This window comes from Pocillopora verrucosa, chromosome 4 (genome assembly GCF_036669915.1).
Source record: "Pocillopora verrucosa isolate sample1 chromosome 4, ASM3666991v2, whole genome shotgun sequence".
NCBI lineage: Eukaryota > Metazoa > Cnidaria > Anthozoa > Scleractinia > Pocilloporidae > Pocillopora > Pocillopora verrucosa.
In genome coordinates this window covers 9,552,940-9,571,685 of record NC_089315.1, presented here as the reverse complement: position 1 = coordinate 9,571,685, position 18,746 = coordinate 9,552,940, and the positions used below count along the sequence as shown (strand labels likewise).

Below are 18,746 nucleotides of genomic sequence, written 5' to 3'. Positions count from 1 at the left end.
TAGCTCATACAGGCTTGCAAATAACTTGCACCATGGCAGGAGATTATCTTGCCTCCTGAAACCACAAACCAATGGGACAATGGTACCTTCTTGGATTAATGATGATGGATTAAGATTTCCTGGGAAAAGTAACCCACTGCAGACACCTTTTCTTTATATCTTGATTGCACTTACAGAAATTCAGACTACCCAGATAGTCAGCCTAAAACCATTTGCCTCTTGGTACTTCTGCATTCATGCTGGTTGTAGGAGTTTAAAAAGTGAAAGACTTGAACACTGCATTCAGTAATTACTGGGTTGACTGATTTAAAAAATGAATATTAAAAACTGTATTAAAAAGAGTCATTTGTAACTTCACATCAGCTTTGAACTCCATGTATTTGAAAAGCCTTTCAAATGGTTTTTGTCTTTGTGGCCATGGTTTCAGTAGGAGCACTGAATGTATAAAATTGCAGGTAACAAGCAGAAATCAACTGTATAGCTACATAATATATTTTTTATCCCTCAATTCTAAAATATGTAAGGCACCATTTTATGCAAGTGTTTTATTACAAACATTTAAGTAAAAAATACAAATTTAAGACTTATTCCATTTAAATACTTTTAAAAAGTAGTTCATGGCTGGTCTGACACAAACTTGTCACATCTTTCCTTTTGGAGTTGTATAACCTTTAAACCCCTCAGAGTAACTGGCTTCTAATTTTTCCTTACAGTATCACCATTGAGTCAAATGTAATGGTCAAAAGAATAATGGACATGATCACCAACTTAAAAAGATCTTGATAATTAAACACATACTTGTCATCAAAGGAAACGTAGAGCTAGGGATCACTGAGGAGATATAAATACCTAATTAAATGCATTAGGGTGTAAAAGGTTATTAAAGACATGTTGAGCCTCCCTCTCTAAGTCAAGATGTTTGCAGTCTGGCCTTCACTGTGTTTTATATGCCTAACTGAACTTGTAAAGAAATTTGTTGGAGAGTACTTTGAAAAGATTACCTCTAGTCTACTAAATATGGCAATCTAACTTAGCTTAGCTTTTAAAAAGAGCTCTACTCTTCATTACTAAAAGGATGTGGTTCCAAAAAAAATAGTTAACCTCTTCATAAAAAAATACCCCATCCTGTATCCAATGAGACAAGCCTTTGGGACAGGTTTGAAAAAGTTTTCATAGAGCTAAGTGTTGAGAAGAATGGCGTGGTTTAAAGTACTCCCTAATTTCTCTCACTAAGTCATTTCTCTTTACACGTTCAAGAGCATTACAAAGCTGACCCACTGTTAGTTTAGTCTTGTTCACAACCAGCCATTCAAAGAACTGTTCAGCAGGACTCTTAAGCTTCTCTGTATCAAAATCTTTGTAGATTTTGCGAGGGATATCATAAGCAATTGCTAGGTACTTCCAGTCTTTTTTCTTGTTCAAACAAATGTAAAATTCATCTAGATCAGTGTCTAAATTAATCACGTCTTCCAACAGTTTGCAATTGCCATCATCTCCTGTAAACAAATAAAATTACTTAAAGTATGCTGGCCAAAAGAACATTATGACAAAAACTTGCACTAAATCCTATGCATTTTGTTCCACATTTAGGACACCAGTTTATTTGTTTTTATTTTAGTAGGGGTTTAGTCTTAATGCACACTAATTACCCCCCCCCCCTAAATTTTAATTCTTTTCTAATCACAGAAAAATTAACTCACACTCATCACTAAATCTTTTAAAATTTTTTCTTTTTTTTTAACTGAAATGCCAAAACGGTTGCCCAGCAGAATTCTGCATAGGGAAACAATCGAGAGCAAATTCTTTTAAATTCAGAGCAAATTACTTAATTTTTTTCAAATTTTATGAACAGTCTAAAATTTTTGCAATGTTCATGTTGAAACAAATTAACTCCCATTCTTCTGAAATAAAAAACCCACTTTTCAGTTATTCTAATGTGTGTTATTAATCTGGGTGCCATTAACTGAAACTGACATTAAGTTTCCAATTCAAAAGTACCTAGTAATAAAAATAATAAATCAGATGTTAAATTATTTATTGAAAAAACTGATTCATAAAAACCAATTCACCTTTGAGGAAAGGTTCTAATTTGCATAGGACATCAGCTCTTCCCTTCAAATTTTGCTTTACTTTTTGGTAAAGATTTTCCACTGTGAGATCTTTCTGTTCTGAAATGAGGTATTCCATCAAGTTCTTTGCTGGATTATGCGGAAAACAATATTCAATTGTATTCAGAGTTACAGATTTGATACCAAAATAAATGCCTAAATGCTTCCAGTTGCAGTTAACTCGTGATGACTGATCATCCAGCTTCGTGATGATTTTGGTAACCAGATCACTGTTGGAATTGGACACCAAGAAGTCATTTAATGTTTGTATAGAAATTCCATCATCTGTTTCTTAAAAAAAAAGGAAAAGGAAAAAAAAAAGGATTTATTAGCTGGGAATATATTAATATTTGCTCATTTAAAAAGTGACACCTCGAGACCTTAAAGACCCGGCCTGTGAAAGTGTGGTACTTGAAAACTCCTTGTGAGACTTTTCCTTTGAGAAGTAATATTCATTCATAGTTTATGACAAGAGTAAAATATGTACCTGATGAAATGACTGATTTAATTTCCATTCAATCTAATGTATCCTTCAGTTGTTGTATTGATTGATCCATCAATTTTTATATTTGGCAGGATAAAAATTAAGACTTTGGCATTTAAAACCCAAGAATACTTTGATTTCTGACCACAGGTAAAATAAACTGATTGAGAGTGTTTTCAAATTTAAGCTGAGTTTTCCATGAAAAATGCTATTATACAGGAGGAAAAAAAATTGTCTTCTAAGGTGGAATAGAGAATTTTTTTCCATGATGTTCATGTCGTTGCAAAAGTGAGTGACCCACGTTTGAAAAAACTTAACACTTGCAAAATCAAGTCACATTATAGCAATTCCATGCAATAGCACTGCTATACACCATGCAGAGAACGATTGTCTACCACAACAAAACGTCCCTTGAACATTATGAAATATGCTTAAACATGAATTTAAAGAAATTGATAAGTTTATTTAGATTAAGCAAAAGTTGACTATGCCAGGATTATTAATCAGTCCATTAATTTAGATCCAGTCCAAGTCAGTCTAATTCAATATCAACAGATGCAAAAATGATTTAACATACCCAAATATGCAGCTTCAATCATACCAGCAACATCGTTTCGCCCTATTTTATCATCTCTCAGTGCTTTAACCAGTTTTGCTATAGTAACAACTCCCCCGTCATCATACACATGCCCAGCCAGGACCTCAAAGAGCTGTAGAGTTTGGCTGTAGTTTTTGGGCAATTTACACTTGAGCCGAGTCCAAAAGGGAGCATTCACTTCTGTACTGCAAGCCAGATGTTCCCAGTTTGCTATACAAGGGTTGGCTGTGTTACCAAGTCCACGAATTAACTTGTCTAAAAGGCCCTTACATTTGCATTCTTGTAGTATTTCTGAAACTAATAACCAGGCAGTTACATTTTGAAATTCAATTTAAAGCAACATCTAAAACAAAAAGATATTTATGACATTAGGACACAACACACCAAGATGTTGATTAACAGTATAGTCTCATTGAAATGAGGCTAAAATTTTGAGTTGCACCATTTGTTATACCCAAAATAATCCCCTCATGTTTTAGAGTAGAACATACTAGATTGATAACATGGCTAAAAACAAAATAATATATATCACTAACAGACATTTTCAAGTTAGAAGGTAGCTGTCTTGATGAATTTCCATCTGTACAAAATAAAAATGTTTCCATCACCATTGTGATTGCTAATTACTTACCAAAACAATTTTCATAGTTTTCACTTGCTTCCCCATGGTCAGGTGCAGCAGTAACAGTGACAGTGATAGGAGCAGTGGCATCCCTAATGCCAGCTACAACAGCAGACTCAGGAGTGAGGGTGGGTGCTACAGTCACTGTGGGAGTGATAGCAGCAGCAGACATGGATGTTAGGGCTGGTGGTGCAGTCTCTATGGCAGTGGTAACCTCCAATGCTACATTTCACTTTTTTTTTATTCTTTCTATAGTGGACACTTAAGTACTTCATCCAAAATTCTGAGTCTGACCCACATATTAGGTGTGAAGATGAAAATTTCCTGCTTGTGGCTGGATCTTTTTCTGGTGCATGAGGCCACTTTAGAAACTTACTGTTTGCATAGTTACATATCATTTCATAAGTTTAGAGACAAAACAATTTTTTCCCTCTTGTACCCTGCTATTGGGACTCTCGCTATTACTGACACTAAATCTCCCCCCTAAGGATTCAACTGTAATTAGTCCAAAAAATCTGCCAATTTCTGTTCCTGAAGGGCTATAATCCATGGTCTTTTAAACTGGCAGGGCACAAAATCTTGAAATTTCCAGCTTTCCCATGACTTTACACTGAGAAAAGATATATAATGTGGTTAATTACAAGCTGAGGGAAACTCTAAGTATCATCTTTGGGATAACTGAAGCATTGATCATTGTCCCACTTTCAGTCTTTTGATGCTTTTTCCACCAGACACTGACAAATTGTTATATTTCAGTGGATTGTTTGGTTATTATACCTCTATCTATATCTCTTGTATTATCTTTAAGTATCTGCTTCTCAATCTCTAAATCCAAAAGTTACTGCAGTGTTAGAAAACTAATTACATGCATTGGTATCATTAACGTAAACATCTTAGAAAGATTAAATTTGAATAAATTTACCTCCTCCTAGGAAAGTTGCATTTGTTGTTCGAGAACCATCTTGGCAAGTATCTACAAAGTAACATACAAATTATAGTAACTTTTTAGTATTTATGATGAAACAAATTTAATGTAACAAATTGAAATTATTTCCTAAAGTCAAATAGCGTGATGTTCCATTAAAAAGAAAAACAACAACAACAAAGACTTAGATGGGGATTATCTAGTACGAAATCTTTGCATATCTTAACATTAAGGATAACGGATCGATCTTAACATTAGAAGTGAGACAACGTGAACATCCAAGAGTAGGTACATCGTAGGTAAGGCTGAGAATGTGACGAACGTATCTTACATTGAACATACTTATAGGAATGAGAGGGAAAAAGACAGGACATATAGATCCGTCGTCTGCAAAATCAAGGCATCCCGCCGCTTTAAATCTTTTGTCTTTGTTTTCTTGATGCATCAAGATCACACCACCATCTGGCATACGGTTTTTGTTGCGAATGAGTTCTGAGCGTGTCGTTAAAACATTTTGGTATTCTATGACTTCGAAAGTAATCTTGTCAGAGTTTTGTTCAGTTCTCCGCTGAATTTTCAGGTCTATCGCATCAAAAGATTTCTCTTTGTCCTCCACTAAAACACACAATAAATCAGTCGATGCAATTTGATTCTCGTTGGTCAACTCGAAAGGTCGATATGTAAATATGCTCTCCTTCTTCTTATAGCATTTACTGGGAGGCTCTTTTAACCGAATGAACAACAAGTTATAAGCTCGAAAGGCTTCCTGTAGATCTGCGATTTTGCGTAGTGGAACCGTCTTCACCTTTGAATTCAACTTTTTAAACTCCAAATAATAACTTTGCGAGGAATCTTTAGCATCGATACTTTGAGTGGCTGTTATGAGACAATATTTAAAGCTACTGGTTGGGTTAGGAATGATCAAATCCTTAACAAGGAAGCCAAAGCCTAGAGTTTCATCTGGCCTCCGACCGATTCCTTTCCTTCTAATTCGACACACTCCCAGCAGCCATTGGTCTTCTTTCCTCTCTTCATTCCGCACATCTGTGTATGCCATTCCATTCATAGTTGACTCTTTTGCCCGTTCGCCCTTTCTTCCGCCTTCACTTGAGTAGCCGGCCGACCACAGTGCATTTCGCGTACGATTCATCCATGCAGGGTCAATTCCAATCTGTACAAAATATAGGTCCTCGATGCGTACATGCGGCTAACGAGCTGTACCGGTCATTCACTGATTTGTTGTTATAGAGTAAAAAATGGTCCAAAAAATGGTCCAGTCCATATTTTACCCTATGCCTTTCTTTAATGTATTTCAGAAACCACAGGTTTTGAATTTTGAAATCTATCGGTGGTTTCGCTTCACGCTCGTTAGGCGGATGTTACTAAAAGCGGTGTGGCGATAGGTTTTCGCGCACTAAACTAGACTTCGCGGGAAACGTACAATAACGGGGGCAAAATAGCTTGGTAGAGACCACTCGGCTTGTGAGAACGGAAACTCGTCACGATTTCCTGTTACACGGATATTTGCTTCAAGCGAGATTATACGGACGTCAAGGATTGACACTATTTGGTTCAACAATATTTTTATTCGCAGAGCACTCTAACATACATCATGCCAGAGTCAAAGCTAATCTTGTAATTGAAAATGCTGTACAATGTACTTGCTTAAGAACTAAGTCACACAAATCAAAATATTTGGATAAATATTCAAAGAAGCGGAAAATGTCTCTTTGAAGTCAAACGAAAACTATTTAAACATTTCATCTGTCAAAATTAAGGAAGAGGATGCAATAGACTCTAGGCCATTAAAAATAGGAAACTTAAGTGAGAATTCACAGCTCTGATATTGAAAATAAACCTATCTCAATTACAGTAGACCAGCTTGGGAAATCAAAGTATAAAAGCAATTAAAAAATTCCTGCTTATCCATGCGAGGTTGACGTTAACATCAGAAAACAGCAACGTGGAAAATTATGGTATGAAAGAAATTAAATTTTCGAGTACAAACTCTAAAGACCATTAACACTTATATTTACCTAAAATTTTACCAGTAATGAACAACGAAAGTACGGACATGCAGGTGTACAATGAAAGCAAGTAAAAAGCAAAATCTCGTAGAAAAGGTTGTGATTATTCATCGTGGTGAATAACAATAAAAGTTTGTCTCACGATGTAGTCACGTGTGATGTAAACCGCCATCAAGTAAAATCTATTCCAAAAACTACTGTGGCTTTTATATATATATATATATTTTTTTTACTTACTAGAAGAAAAACTTGAATGAACCCGAATATTTTAAATATGAAAGTATACGAATACATATAGAAAATCAGCGAATATGTATGCCCAAAAAACCACAAAAACCCTGAGTATAATATTTTATGATATGTGTCAACGAATAAATTTTTCGGCCATGATTTATACAATGGTAACAACAATTTGACTAGAGCAATTCGTTCATCATTCTTTATAGCTCAACCAGTTGAGTCAAAGAATGAACAGATTACAAGAACTAAATTGAAACTTGGAAGATACAACTTAAATTGAAGCAAAACTTGAACTATACCACCGAAGAAATACTAAACATTGTCCAAAACTAAAACGCATGAATTGTTCCCCCAACAGCGGGAATAGGGAATTGGAAATGGGAAGAAAAATGGGAAAAATTGTTGTAAATTTACTTTAATTATGAAGAACATGTATTTTTCATCGATATCCACGTTCTCTTTTAAAAAAGTCCAGGGGCAAAAGTCAAGGAACGAAATGAATTGATGACCGAGGAAGGAAGTAAGCCTCGAGGAACAGATAATATCCAAGGAAAAATATGCGAGCATATTTTCGCGCATAACAGAGGCTATCGTGTTCAAATATTTTGCAACGCGAGTAAAAATTGTTTACGAAAAGCTTACTGTTTTCTACGTGGGATGTTTTCTGTTGAGTATTCTCTGGTACGACTTTATGAATAAATAAACATTCCTTTCTTCTGTAACAACCATAAAACGCTCTTCCATCATGAATTTAATTATAAACGAAGACTAATCGTATAGGACGTAAGGTTTGAAAACTGGGGAACATCGCTTGGGTGATATCCCAATTTATTACACCCATTTTGAAATCACTGGTGGTCCATGTAATGTGATTGGCTCTAATTGGTGCAATTTATTCATGAATCGCACCATTTTTGCTTTAAATCACATCTTTTTTCCAGTCAATGAGCAGGCCACACTAAAAACAAAACAACCAATCAGATTTCAAGGCTTGTTTAAAGTAACCAATCAAATTGCAGGAAAATGATAGACAAAGAGTATCATATGGCAAATTTTGCTACTTTTGTTTCCAAAACTCTTACTATTTCCCCCCCAAAAATGGATGAATTTAATTTCAATCCGGCTCAGTACTGCATCAACAAAATATTTGAAGTGACCTAGTCCTGTATTTGGGCGATTTCAAAATGGATGTAATAAAGTGGTAATTGAACCTCGTGTCGTGAAATTTTTGTCTGAAATCATACTTGTGATTTCAAATCAAACTCGCGCTGAGCGCTTGATCGATTTTGAAATCACGCATATGATTTCAGCCCAAATTGCACTCCACTTAGTTCAATTACCTTTATATATCCCAGTTTTAGCTGGGGAGTATTTGTTAACGTGATGCGTTTAAACCAGTCGCGCGCGGGCAAAAATATTTGATGGATCATAATCGAGGATATACTCCAATTGATATTTCCTAATTTTCAAGCGATACGTCCATGACGGTAAGTCTTAGTTTAAGATTAATTTAAGGTGAGAGAGCGTTTTGTGGTTTTTAAAAAAGAGGGAATATGTTTTTGCCCCCGCAGGGTTTTTGGCCCCAGAGGGCCAAAAACCCGAGGAGGCACCTTAGGACTCCCCGTGTAATATAGAGGAAGACTGGAGAAGAGAGAATGTGGGTATTTTCGGTAGATCATAACCAGAAAAAATCTCGATTTGATCGCTTTCACGGCCGCAAGGTATCAACGTTTTTCCCGCAAATGGTCATGGGCTGCCAGTAAAAAGACACGCGCGCGAGGACTTTTAGGATCGGCGTCTTTGACACGAGATTTGTCCTAGTATAGAGGAAGACTGGAGAAGAGAGAATGTAGGCCCTCTTAAGGTATAATTTTGTGTCTAATAACTATATAATAATAAATTGTTCTTCAATGCTGTCTATAAATTGTTCTCCAATGCCACCTATAACATTCCAATGTTAAAACTCACCCAAATCCCTACATTCTGCTTCTTCTTGATCGTGAAGAACAAACAAATCCTAAGTTAAACCACACAGCAAAAAAAAAAGAAATCCCAAGCACTTCCCAAAACTACATTTTGTACACTTGTAGTATTTTGAGATGCAAAATTACTAACACCAAAGTACTGAGCCGCAATTCCGTAACAGCATAACAGAAAAATTACACAACTGTAAACAACAAGCCCAACTCAAAAAAAAAAAAAAAGAAAATGGTACTGTAGGGCAGGGGCAGCTCTAGTGAGAACTATAACTAGTTATGTTCATAAAATCGTACCATATCCAGAGAATACTGAAAAGTGAATATCCCACGCAGTGAACGGTTAACTGTTCGTAAACACTTTTTTCCCGTAATTTGCAAATATATGAAGGATAATAAACAAAATAACCTCCATTTTGGCCGGAAATATGCTCGTTCGTTCGCACAGATAAGATTACTCAGGTTTGCGGGAAACCTTTGGAAGTTCAGGAGTTGGCTGCACTCTAGCCACTAATACTCATGCAAATTACCACTTGAAACTTGATAGATTCATTACCCACATTGTTCATGCCGCGTCTCATGGAGGTGAAAATAAATTCATTCTTTCAATTTCGCTGGAGCCGTTAGCTTGAAAAGTTAGGTAAGTGCTTTGTCTGATCTAAATTTCTCTACCAAGCAAACCTTTGTTACTTTCGAAAAATAAAATAAATGGATTCGTTTATCGCTGGAAGTTGAGTAGAAACTTGGACTCTGAAAAATTCAAGCACTTAACGGCTAACTTCTTTGAAACTTCAAATTTATTGATTCTGAAGTTAACATTCAAATAGCCCTTTCATTAATCTCAACAAATTTGATTTAACCTATCACTTGTTTATGAAATGAATAAAATTTAGTTTACAACATTCTTTAGGTGTCATGTATCACTTCTTCCTTTATCGTCAGTTTATTCCGTTCCTTGAATTTTGCATCTGAACGTTTTTGAAAGAAAGTATGGATATCGGAAATCGCCACTGAAAGATTTTTAAGATTTTTAAGATTTCCGCATATTAAACTTTTCCCATTTCCCATATCTCATTTCCCATTTCTTATTCCCCATTCCCCATTCCCATTCACCATTTCTCATTCCCCATACCCCATTCCCCATTCCCGTTTAGAGTGAGATCCGTAAGGAACTGACTTCATAATTTCCCTCGAACAATGAAAACCGTCTGTGAGTGTGACATGTTTGTTTTCGGGTTTTATACTTAATAACCGTCCGTCAGGCGTCAGCACCGAAAAAAATTCATGCGAGCAGGAAAAATATAGCCGCTTCAGACCACTTGCGAGTAAAACTTCAAAAGCACTGGGTTTGTTTACATTTAGCGTATGTACACGATTGCTGTCATATGTTAAGATGTAGCTCTCTTACTATGGAACACTGCAAAAAGAAAATTATATACTTATTTCCCACTATGGTTTTGTTGCACTGGGAGTATTATCGGTAAAACGAAAATAATTGCACGGAGTTAGAAAGTAAATATCAATAATTAATTGTTAAACGTTTGTTAAGCCGTTGTATGAATTTAAGTCTCTGAAACTGTTTCGAAACATACCCTGAACCGCAGTTTAATAAAGAGCAGTTAATATTGTAGAGCTATATTTACAAGCAAGAAAATAAGGAAATTCCGCGGGAAGATATTTCACAATGGGCTTCATCTTTATATTTTATCAGTAAAGGTGCGGTTATCGAAAACGCGAGCCTCAAACATGCATTGACCAGGGAGGTTAAATTTCGTCAATTTCGGTCACGAAGAACAATGAAAGATAACTTTGCCACAAGGTAACGAGAGCAAAACAAAGGGCCGTCGGAACGAATTCTAGAATCCTGACTGAAAATCCGGACATCTAAGCACATGCTAATTATTTTTCGTGTAATTCGTATTTATTCATTTTGTTGTTTATTTTTTTCAGACCTCCTCGTAAGTGTTTTTTAACTTTATTAGCGTCTTTCTTCGTCAGTTACACGAGCGCGTTTCTCATACCGAAAGTTATTTCGCAGTCCTCTTGTATTTAAAGCCTGTATTTTTACGCTAACCTTTTTTAAAGTCAGTTTACCTAAAGTCGTGCTCAGCGCAGTTCTTTGTTTTAGAGACTGATTTTGCAGTTATATATTGGGCGCTATCAATGTAAGGTTTTTTCCGTTTCGCTTCGTTTGTATTCATTTTTCTTTTGCAATTTGTTTATCTTAATTAGTTAACTTAGCTCTTATTTATATTTTGAATTTCAACCTGCCACTTCTAATGCAATGTAATAAACAGTATTTTTTCGATTTGGAAAGATAACTTTTTTTTCCGTTACACGGACATCCATTCGGGTATTTTATGGCTAAATGCTGGCTAGGTGGGGCGTTACACCATTTGGGAAAGCCGCATAAAAAATTAATGTAGCGTTTATTCAATCTGCAAGATTTTCGTACAAAACTATGAGTATCTATAATTGACACCTATTCTGCTTGGTAAAGAAGCATTTTGTGGTCGTTTCTATTAAGTCTCTCTCTTACTACTTGTGAGGATATTCAACACATTCGCGAATTTCTTTTCCCAATTTATCTTAATACGCGGAGTAGTAGTTCTTGTCAGTTACTGGTAGCGACCATTGTTTTTTGGAAGGGAGTGCACATGATGAAAAGACAAAAACTGTTTTCAGACCAAATAATATCCTCAGCAGAGGGAAGTATCCACCAAAAGAACATTTGCTAGCATGGACCTAAGCTGACGTTTCGAGCAATAGCCTTTTGTCAGAGCAAAACACTAACGAAGGGCTAACGTTTGAAACGTCAGCTTTAGAAACTCTTAACGTTGGCCAATTTACATCAAATTTGCTTTTAATATACAATTCTGTGGATGAAAACAAATTTATCTTGTAGCACCCCCTACAACGCATCACCACAGTTTCTTTAGAAACTAACCCCCCTAATAAATGTAAGGGTGTGAAGAACAGTTGGGAAACTATTTATTCTGCAGATCTTTTAATGACTTTGCGAGAAGTTTGGTTGGCTTTGCCTCAAATCTAGTCCGCTATTAGGGAAATACATGTTTCAATAGATAAATAAACTGAGTGACCCCTCATTATGCTTGTTTGCTCTTCTTTAGGGTTTTCGCCAAGATCTTGGAAGGTTTCCTCGTTCCGTCCCAACAAATTTGAATAGAATTCCATATCCACTTTCTATAGTTTGACTAGTTAGTCTCATTAACGTGGCCTAAGTTAAGTTAGACGTAAGGAACCATTTTAATTCTGAAGGAGGGAAGAGCATAAAACATCTTGTGCTTTTGAAAAAATATAATTTTTATTTGAAATCAATCTCTCGTCCACTACATCGTCAAAGATAAACTTTCTTAGGTTTTACGAACTAGCCCAACAAACTCGTTCCCATGGTTATCCCATCATGCTCCGACGACTAGTGCATCGGCCATAAGAGTGGTGTAAGTAGGCCAAAAAAGCCAGCCCTTCCTTGGGTAGGAACGCAGATATTTGTCAATTTTTTCATTTTCATATTCTTTTGTAAGAAATTTGTCTCATCACTCAAATGGAAACTGTACCATCTCGTCCACAAAAATGTTAGTTCTAAACGACAGGAATGAAATGGGTTTGCCATCTCAGATAGTTAAGACTTTATTCTGTTTAAAACTTATCTTTCTTTGCATACAAAACTCTTGTTAAAGTTCTTTTGCGACTTTGATCCCAAGGATAACAGAATTCGTTGCTTCTACTAAGTCACAGTTCTTTCCATTAAGATACGTTTGCCATTGCATTTGACGGAAAATTAAAAAAATAAATCAAAACACTAGCTACTTCATTTTTCAATGTGAGATAAAGTTAGATGATCCAATAGCCATGCGTTTCACGCATTTAACTTTCGGCCTTATCGTTATTCTGAAGAAGCCTCAGTTTTCTGTTTTGTATTTATAGAGCCAAAAATACTCCTTCCTTCACTGAATGAAAACCACTCGTCGTAACATTCTAACTTTCTTAGGGTCTCGTAACCTTGTTCCGAAGGTTAACCCCGTCTTATTCGATTGGATGTGATTTCAAGGAAATCAGTTTAATCTCAGTTTCTTTCGATGTTCGAGTAGTCGTTTTTCGCACTTGCACATTATTTTCTCTCAGCCTTCAATCCATCACAGCAGATGAAGTAGTTCTGTCTCCTTCCTCCACGTTGCTTTTCCACTTGAAAGCCATGTGGGCTCTTGACTGGTTCACAAAATAACTTTGATCCGTCCATAGAGCTTAGTTCCCAGCGGGACGCTGTTCAAAGTAATTCCTTAAGTCTCTAACTACATCATTGCGCCCGATGCTTTCCAGAGCATCACAAAGCTGACCTACTTTCAGATCACTCTTAGATGTAGAGATCCAATCTAACAACTCTTTAGTAGGACTCTTGGGCTGCTGTGGTTTAAAATTCGTGTACGTGTCCCTAGGAACCTGCAGTGCGTTGGCCAGATGCCTCCAGTTCTTCAGTGCTTTGTTTTGTGAGTTTAGATCAACACAGATGCTCATCATTTCATTCGAATCTAACTTTATCCCATCCCATAAAGGTTTTTCAGGACCTTCTGTTGTAAGAAAAAATACTCCCTTTATTAGTTTTGAATATTTTACCTCAGGGGTACTCAGACATATCAAAAGTAACAGAGAAGTAATGGTGGAGATAATCATACCTTTTCAACTCAAAGGCATGGAATTTTGTTACTTTCAAAATTTTGCATAGACCCTATCATGTCTAAAGACACAGAGAGAAGACTTCTGAAAAGGTTCTCAAGATGCCCAAAGGCTTCACCAAAAGTTTCCCTCAACTTTACCTCTGATGCTCTTCGTTCTAAAATCTGGTGTTTTAGAAAAAGGTTTAATCCTTCACATAGACTTAGGGTTAGGCTTAGAAATAATATCAATTTGGAAAATTCCAGTCACAGTCAAGCCTGTAATTACCAAACTTTTTTTTTCTGCTAAAAAACAAAAATATATCTGAAGGCAGGAGCTCGGGCAAGTTTAAAGTTCTCATTCCAAAGATGTGGAGGGCATATTCTCTCTGGGGTGAAAAGTCAAGTGTCGATTTTTGCCATTATGGCAATATCAATTAACACAACATATTGGCTTGGATTAGGGTTTGTTCCCAGCTCAGTTTAATAGCTTATGGTCAGTATCAAAGAATTTATTTTTTGGGGGGTCAATGTTATTCCAGTGACCCACGATTTAGTTCCAAAATATGAATATATACAAACCTACCGTCATAAACAGGTTTCAACTTTTTTAGGACATCTCTTCGCTTTATTTCCTCTACTTTTGCATAGAACGTTCTCACTGTGAGACCTGGTTGTTTGGCGTGAAGATATTCCATTAATGCTTCAGTTGGATTAGACTCACCACATAATTCAATTTCTTTTATTTTTTCACCAGAAAGTTGAAATTGCCTGCCAAGGTCCATCCAACACGAATTAACTCGAGATCTCTCATCCAGTTTTGTAGTTATCTTTTCAATCAAATCATTGTTGGCATTTGAAGCAACAAAGTCACTTAACTTTGTTTGTGAAGCACATGTAGCATCTGTAGCATCTGTAGCATCTAATGAAAAGGCAATGTCACGACAGTCATTGACCCATTAATTTCTTAAGACCATTGATACTTCAAAACAAAATTACTTTCACTTTTTCTCAGTCAAACACCAACATCTAAACCATGAAATTCTAGCTTTTTAAATTTCCTTTCCCCTGCAGGTTAAAAAAAATTGGGATCCATTGCAGTGTTTTTCTTTTCAGGCAGTAACTGGTAAAAATTATTACCTGCAGTACCTCTTAGAACCACTCAAAATCATTAACAATTCTTAAGTACATAATAAGTTTCACATACAAAGTAAAAATCAGAGATGTTCGAAAGTCAAATTCCCAATGAAACCAATGAGAACATTTTAGAGTCAAGCAATTCCAAAAACTTTTATCTTTCCCACTCTTATTAGACCCAAATGCAAAACTTTTCATGCACCTATAGATATTCAAGGAATTAGGTTCCACTCAGGAAAAAAGTTAGCATCTGAATAGGACCTTGGATGTTCAAATACAAATGATAAAATAAAAGTACAATGATAAAACATACCTGGATAAACTTCTTTGATCATTTTAACAACATCATTTCTCCTTATATTCTTCAATGCTGTTATTAAATCCTGCACACTTTTATCTTCTTTTTCAACAGCCAGGAAGTCAATAAGTGTGCGAGTACAACTGCCCCTACTGATAAGTTTACATCTGAGCCGGGTCTCCAGAGGTGCATTCACTTGTTGTGTGCAAGCCAGATGTTCCCAGTTACGTATGCAACGATGCACTGTGTGGTCAAGTTTGCACACTAACATGTCTTCAAGGAATTTATCTTTTTGTATTTCCTCTGAAACTATTAGCAAGAGAATGAAATGAAGAAAATGTTAAATCACGACATGACCACCCAACATAACTGTCATGAGCTTGCAGGGTTACATAAATATAACCCTTCTTATAATTATTGATTTCATTAGACCCGTCAAAGCCTTACAAAACTTGACCCTTTCACTCCCAATATCTAAATACATATTCTATGCACTGTTCCCTATATGTTGCCTATGATTCAAGTTCTAAGGATTTGATGTTAAATCAAGCAATATCTTGTTGTCTATATTTTTCCTTCTTCTTTTTACCTTTCTGATGCCTCTCGTATGAAAGGGTGGATAACACTATCTGATGAATAAATCTCTATACAGTGGATAGCACAGTACATTTTTTCCTAACTTTGGTCCAACGAATATCAATTTAACTGTTGGATAACATTATCTGCCCTCTGCACAACTGGACCCTGCTTGAAAATGTATGGATGTTGTACAAAGAACTTCTTTGTTGGTCACTCCCTGGAGTGAAAGGTTTAATCATGACTCGCCAACCATGACATTACATATTCTGTCATGTGAGGAGGTGAACAGAATAGAAATATGATTTTAGTTATATGAAATTCATATATTTGCACTGCGGTGAAGAAATGAAATTAAGAGATCCTCACACCTAAGAACACTACTGAAATCAGTAGTTGAAAATAGGACCTGAAAAAAATTCAGATAGGACCTGACAAAAAATATCTCTGTGATACCGGTGCAGAGGTCATGGGTTCAATTCCTGTACGGGCCCGAATTTTTTTCAGGTCCTATTTTCAACTACTAGTTCAATAATGTTCTTAGTTGCGAGGATCTCTTAATTTTATTCTAAAATCATATTTCTATTCTGTTCACCTCCTCACATAACAGGCTTAACTCTTTGACCCAAAACTGATTATCCTTTAACCCTTTAACTCCCAAAGTGACCAAGACAGAATTTCTCCTTACAATATCAGTACAATATCAAGCAGAAAAGAGATAAGAATAACGAAAACTATCAGTAAGGGCATTATAAGTTGATCCAATACCAAATTCTCCAAATTAACATTGCAAGAATAGTATGGCAGACAGTTAGGAGAACTACTGATTACTATTGTAGTATTTCTTCCTTCAATATTGCCCTTGAGTCAAACATTAAGGTCACATTAATCCAAATTTGTTTCAGAAACAATGAACAGCTCTTTCAAGATTGTTGGCCAAAGTCCCAAAAAGAGTAAAACAAGCATTTTTCATGGGTCATTCAGTTTATTTATCTATTGAAACATTTATTTCCCTCATAGTGGATGAAATTTTGATGTAGAGTCAACCAAACTTCTTGTAAATTCATAAAAGATATAGTTACTTGGAAATTTATGAACTTCAAGTGTAAAACTGTTTTTCTGAGGTAGCCAATAATCATGCCATTAAAAATAATGAATCAAATTAGTTATCAAGTTAGTTAATTAGTTATTAATTATCTATCAATAACTTACTATGAAGTTGTTCATATCTATTGCTCTGTGTGGCTGTCTCTTCATTTCTAAGGTCCTCCTCTCCTCTTTCAAGTGTTCTGTTTTGAGTGGGATCTGCCGTTTCTGTTTCTGGCCTCTCTTCCTGGATTGGAGGGGTAGTTAGGCTTGGTAAGCTGTTGTCCCTTTGGGCTACAACTCCTTCAAGAGGATTTTCAGGTTCTTCAATAGGAGCCCTTTCATCACCACCAACATTTCTACTACCAGCAGCCGCAGCACCACCAACATTTCTACTACCAGCAGCCGCAGCACCACCAACATTTCTACTACCAGCAGCCACAGCACCATCAACCTCACCATCACTAGAAGATGAAGCACCACCACCAACAGCAGCAGCCTCACCACTACCACGTACAATATTACACGAAGCAGCAGCACCACCCTCAGTCACACTACCAGAAGAAGCAGCATCAGCATCAACAGCAGCAGCCTCACCACCAGATACACTACCAGAAGAAGTAGCACCAGTAGCAGCATCAACAGCAGCACCACCAATAGTTATACTATCAGAAGAAGTATCACCAGCATCATGATCTGCAGTAGCACCACAACCAGGTACACAACCAGAAGTAGCAGCAGCACCACTAGATAAACTACAGGAAGAAGCAGCAACAGCACCACTAGATACACTACCAGAAGAAGTAGAAGCAGCATCAGCAGTACCATCAGCGCTTGGCTCTTGGCTATTGGGTGTGTTATCAAAAAAAGTTTCTGCAGAAGGAACAATCCCTTGGTTTTCTTGATCTGCAGGACCCACCTTTATTTTGGAGGTATCTCCATTCCTAGAACTGTCAAGAAGGTGTAAGTCTAGACCACAGGGTCCTTCAGATGCATAACTTAAGCTAAGAAAACTATCATCAGGTGATTTTGGATCAGACTGCACAGTTGAATCTAAACTGGCTTGAGCTTCCTCAACATCACCATCCTTCTGGCCATAAGATGACTTGTGATCTGACATTGACAGCTGTGAGCCACCTTTGCTCCTACTTTGTCCATTCTCTGCACCAGGTGGCAAAGTTTGTCCCTTGTTTTCCTGGTCAGATATTTTTTTAGATACAGAGCCATTCCCTTGCTTGAGTGCTTCTTTCACTGTCTTTTCTTTTTGGTCCCCTAAGTTCTGTGTAACATCATCCCTAGCCCTTTCTCCTAAAAAGAGACCAAATAAGTATATTGGTGCATGATGAGGCCTTCTATTGTACAACATCTATTCTTCTACCAAGGGCTTTCCACCTTTGGCATGCCGAGCGACTGTGTGAAGTCAAGACTAGACTCTTCCGAGTATATACAATTATTGATGGGTTATGGCTCACAATGTTACCTTGAATAAGATGTGATCACAAGTTTTTTTTTTTTGGAACTTTACAAAAACTATCAGATTAATTAAGAAGGATACTGCATTTACTGATGTACACTCTTCTGCATTTGTAAAATATACCCGATGACTTAGCTAAGAATGAAGATTTAATCATCCCTGGAATAAAAATTCAGCTGCTCTCACTTTGTCAGGTTTCTGAGAATTCTTTGGGGTTAATCCCGGGTAATTATTGCAGTTTCATGGAGGATCATGTCGAAAAATTTACTTCCGGGACTAACTTTGCCAAAATCCGTGGAAATGTACAATCGGTATTATCGTTGGTTAAATCAAAAGTTTGCACGGAGAACGATTACGTACGAGTGCTTTTGCATACGAAATAAAGTAAATTATCGATGATTGAATCGTAGGACTCGTTAGCTTAGATAAAAGTACCTTTTTGTTTCCTTCTGCGCAATTTGTCCTTCATCCAATACATAGCGGACGCCATGAAGAGTTCACCAAAGTCATGTGATCGGGTGA

General features: G+C 36.5%; 2 protein-coding genes across 6 annotated transcripts; both read right to left on the bottom strand.

Moving 5' to 3' along the window:
- Positions 1–26: 26 nt before the first annotated feature.
- Positions 27–5,850, bottom strand: LOC131795695 (uncharacterized). 4 transcript variants are annotated; one of them, XM_059113297.2, is made up of 6 exons: positions 5,080–5,850; positions 4,735–4,785; positions 3,822–3,956; positions 3,170–3,487; positions 2,070–2,399; positions 27–1,496 (listed from the first exon to the last, which is right to left on the bottom strand). In XM_059113297.2, the coding sequence occupies exons 1-6, from the start codon at positions 5,801–5,803 to the stop codon at positions 1,171–1,173; spliced, it is 1,884 nt and encodes a 627-aa protein (XP_058969280.2). In that variant the 5' UTR covers positions 5,804–5,850; the 3' UTR covers positions 27–1,170. The 4 variants fall into 4 exon arrangements, with proteins under 4 accessions (XP_058969280.2, XP_058969281.2, XP_058969282.2 ...); XM_059113298.2 differs by having other exon boundaries at positions 2,070–2,393; XM_059113299.2 differs by having other exon boundaries at positions 3,194–3,487.
- A 6,449-nt stretch (positions 5,851–12,299) lies between these two features.
- On the bottom strand, positions 12,300–18,714 carry LOC131795626 (papilin-like). 2 transcript variants are annotated; one of them, XM_066165634.1, is made up of 5 exons: positions 18,660–18,714; positions 16,877–18,058; positions 15,104–15,397; positions 14,240–14,575; positions 12,300–13,569 (listed from the first exon to the last, which is right to left on the bottom strand). In XM_066165634.1, the coding sequence occupies exons 1-5, from the start codon at positions 18,712–18,714 to the stop codon at positions 13,247–13,249; spliced, it is 2,190 nt and encodes a 729-aa protein (XP_066021731.1). In that variant the 3' UTR covers positions 12,300–13,246. The 2 variants fall into 2 exon arrangements, with proteins under 2 accessions (XP_066021731.1, XP_066021732.1); XM_066165635.1 differs by having other exon boundaries at positions 16,877–18,055; positions 18,660–18,670.
- Positions 18,715–18,746: the final 32 nt, after the last annotated feature.

Excerpts from the sequence above, each read along its gene's own strand:
- LOC131795695 (XM_059113297.2), bottom strand. The coding sequence starts at position 5,803 with ATGAATGGAATGGCATACACAGATGTGCGGAATGAAGAGAGGAAAGAA. Across the intron at positions 3,957-4,734 it reads TGCAACTTTCCTAGGAGGAG|TGACTGTAGCACCCACCCTC; the intron begins GTAAATTTATTC and ends TCACTCCCACAG. Across the intron at positions 3,488-3,821 it reads AAACTATGAAAATTGTTTTG|TTTCAGAAATACTACAAGAA; the intron begins GTAAGTAATTAG and ends CCTGGTTATTAG.
- LOC131795626 (XM_066165634.1), bottom strand. The coding sequence starts at position 18,714 with ATGGCGTCCGCTATGTATTGGATGAAGGACAAATTGCGCAGAAGGAAA. Across the intron at positions 18,059-18,659 it reads GCGCAGAAGGAAACAAAAAG|GAGAAAGGGCTAGGGATGAT; the intron begins GTACTTTTATCT and ends GTCTCTTTTTAG. Across the intron at positions 14,576-15,103 it reads GATCAAAGAAGTTTATCCAG|ATGCTACAGATGCTACAGAT; the intron begins GTATGTTTTATC and ends CCTTTTCATTAG.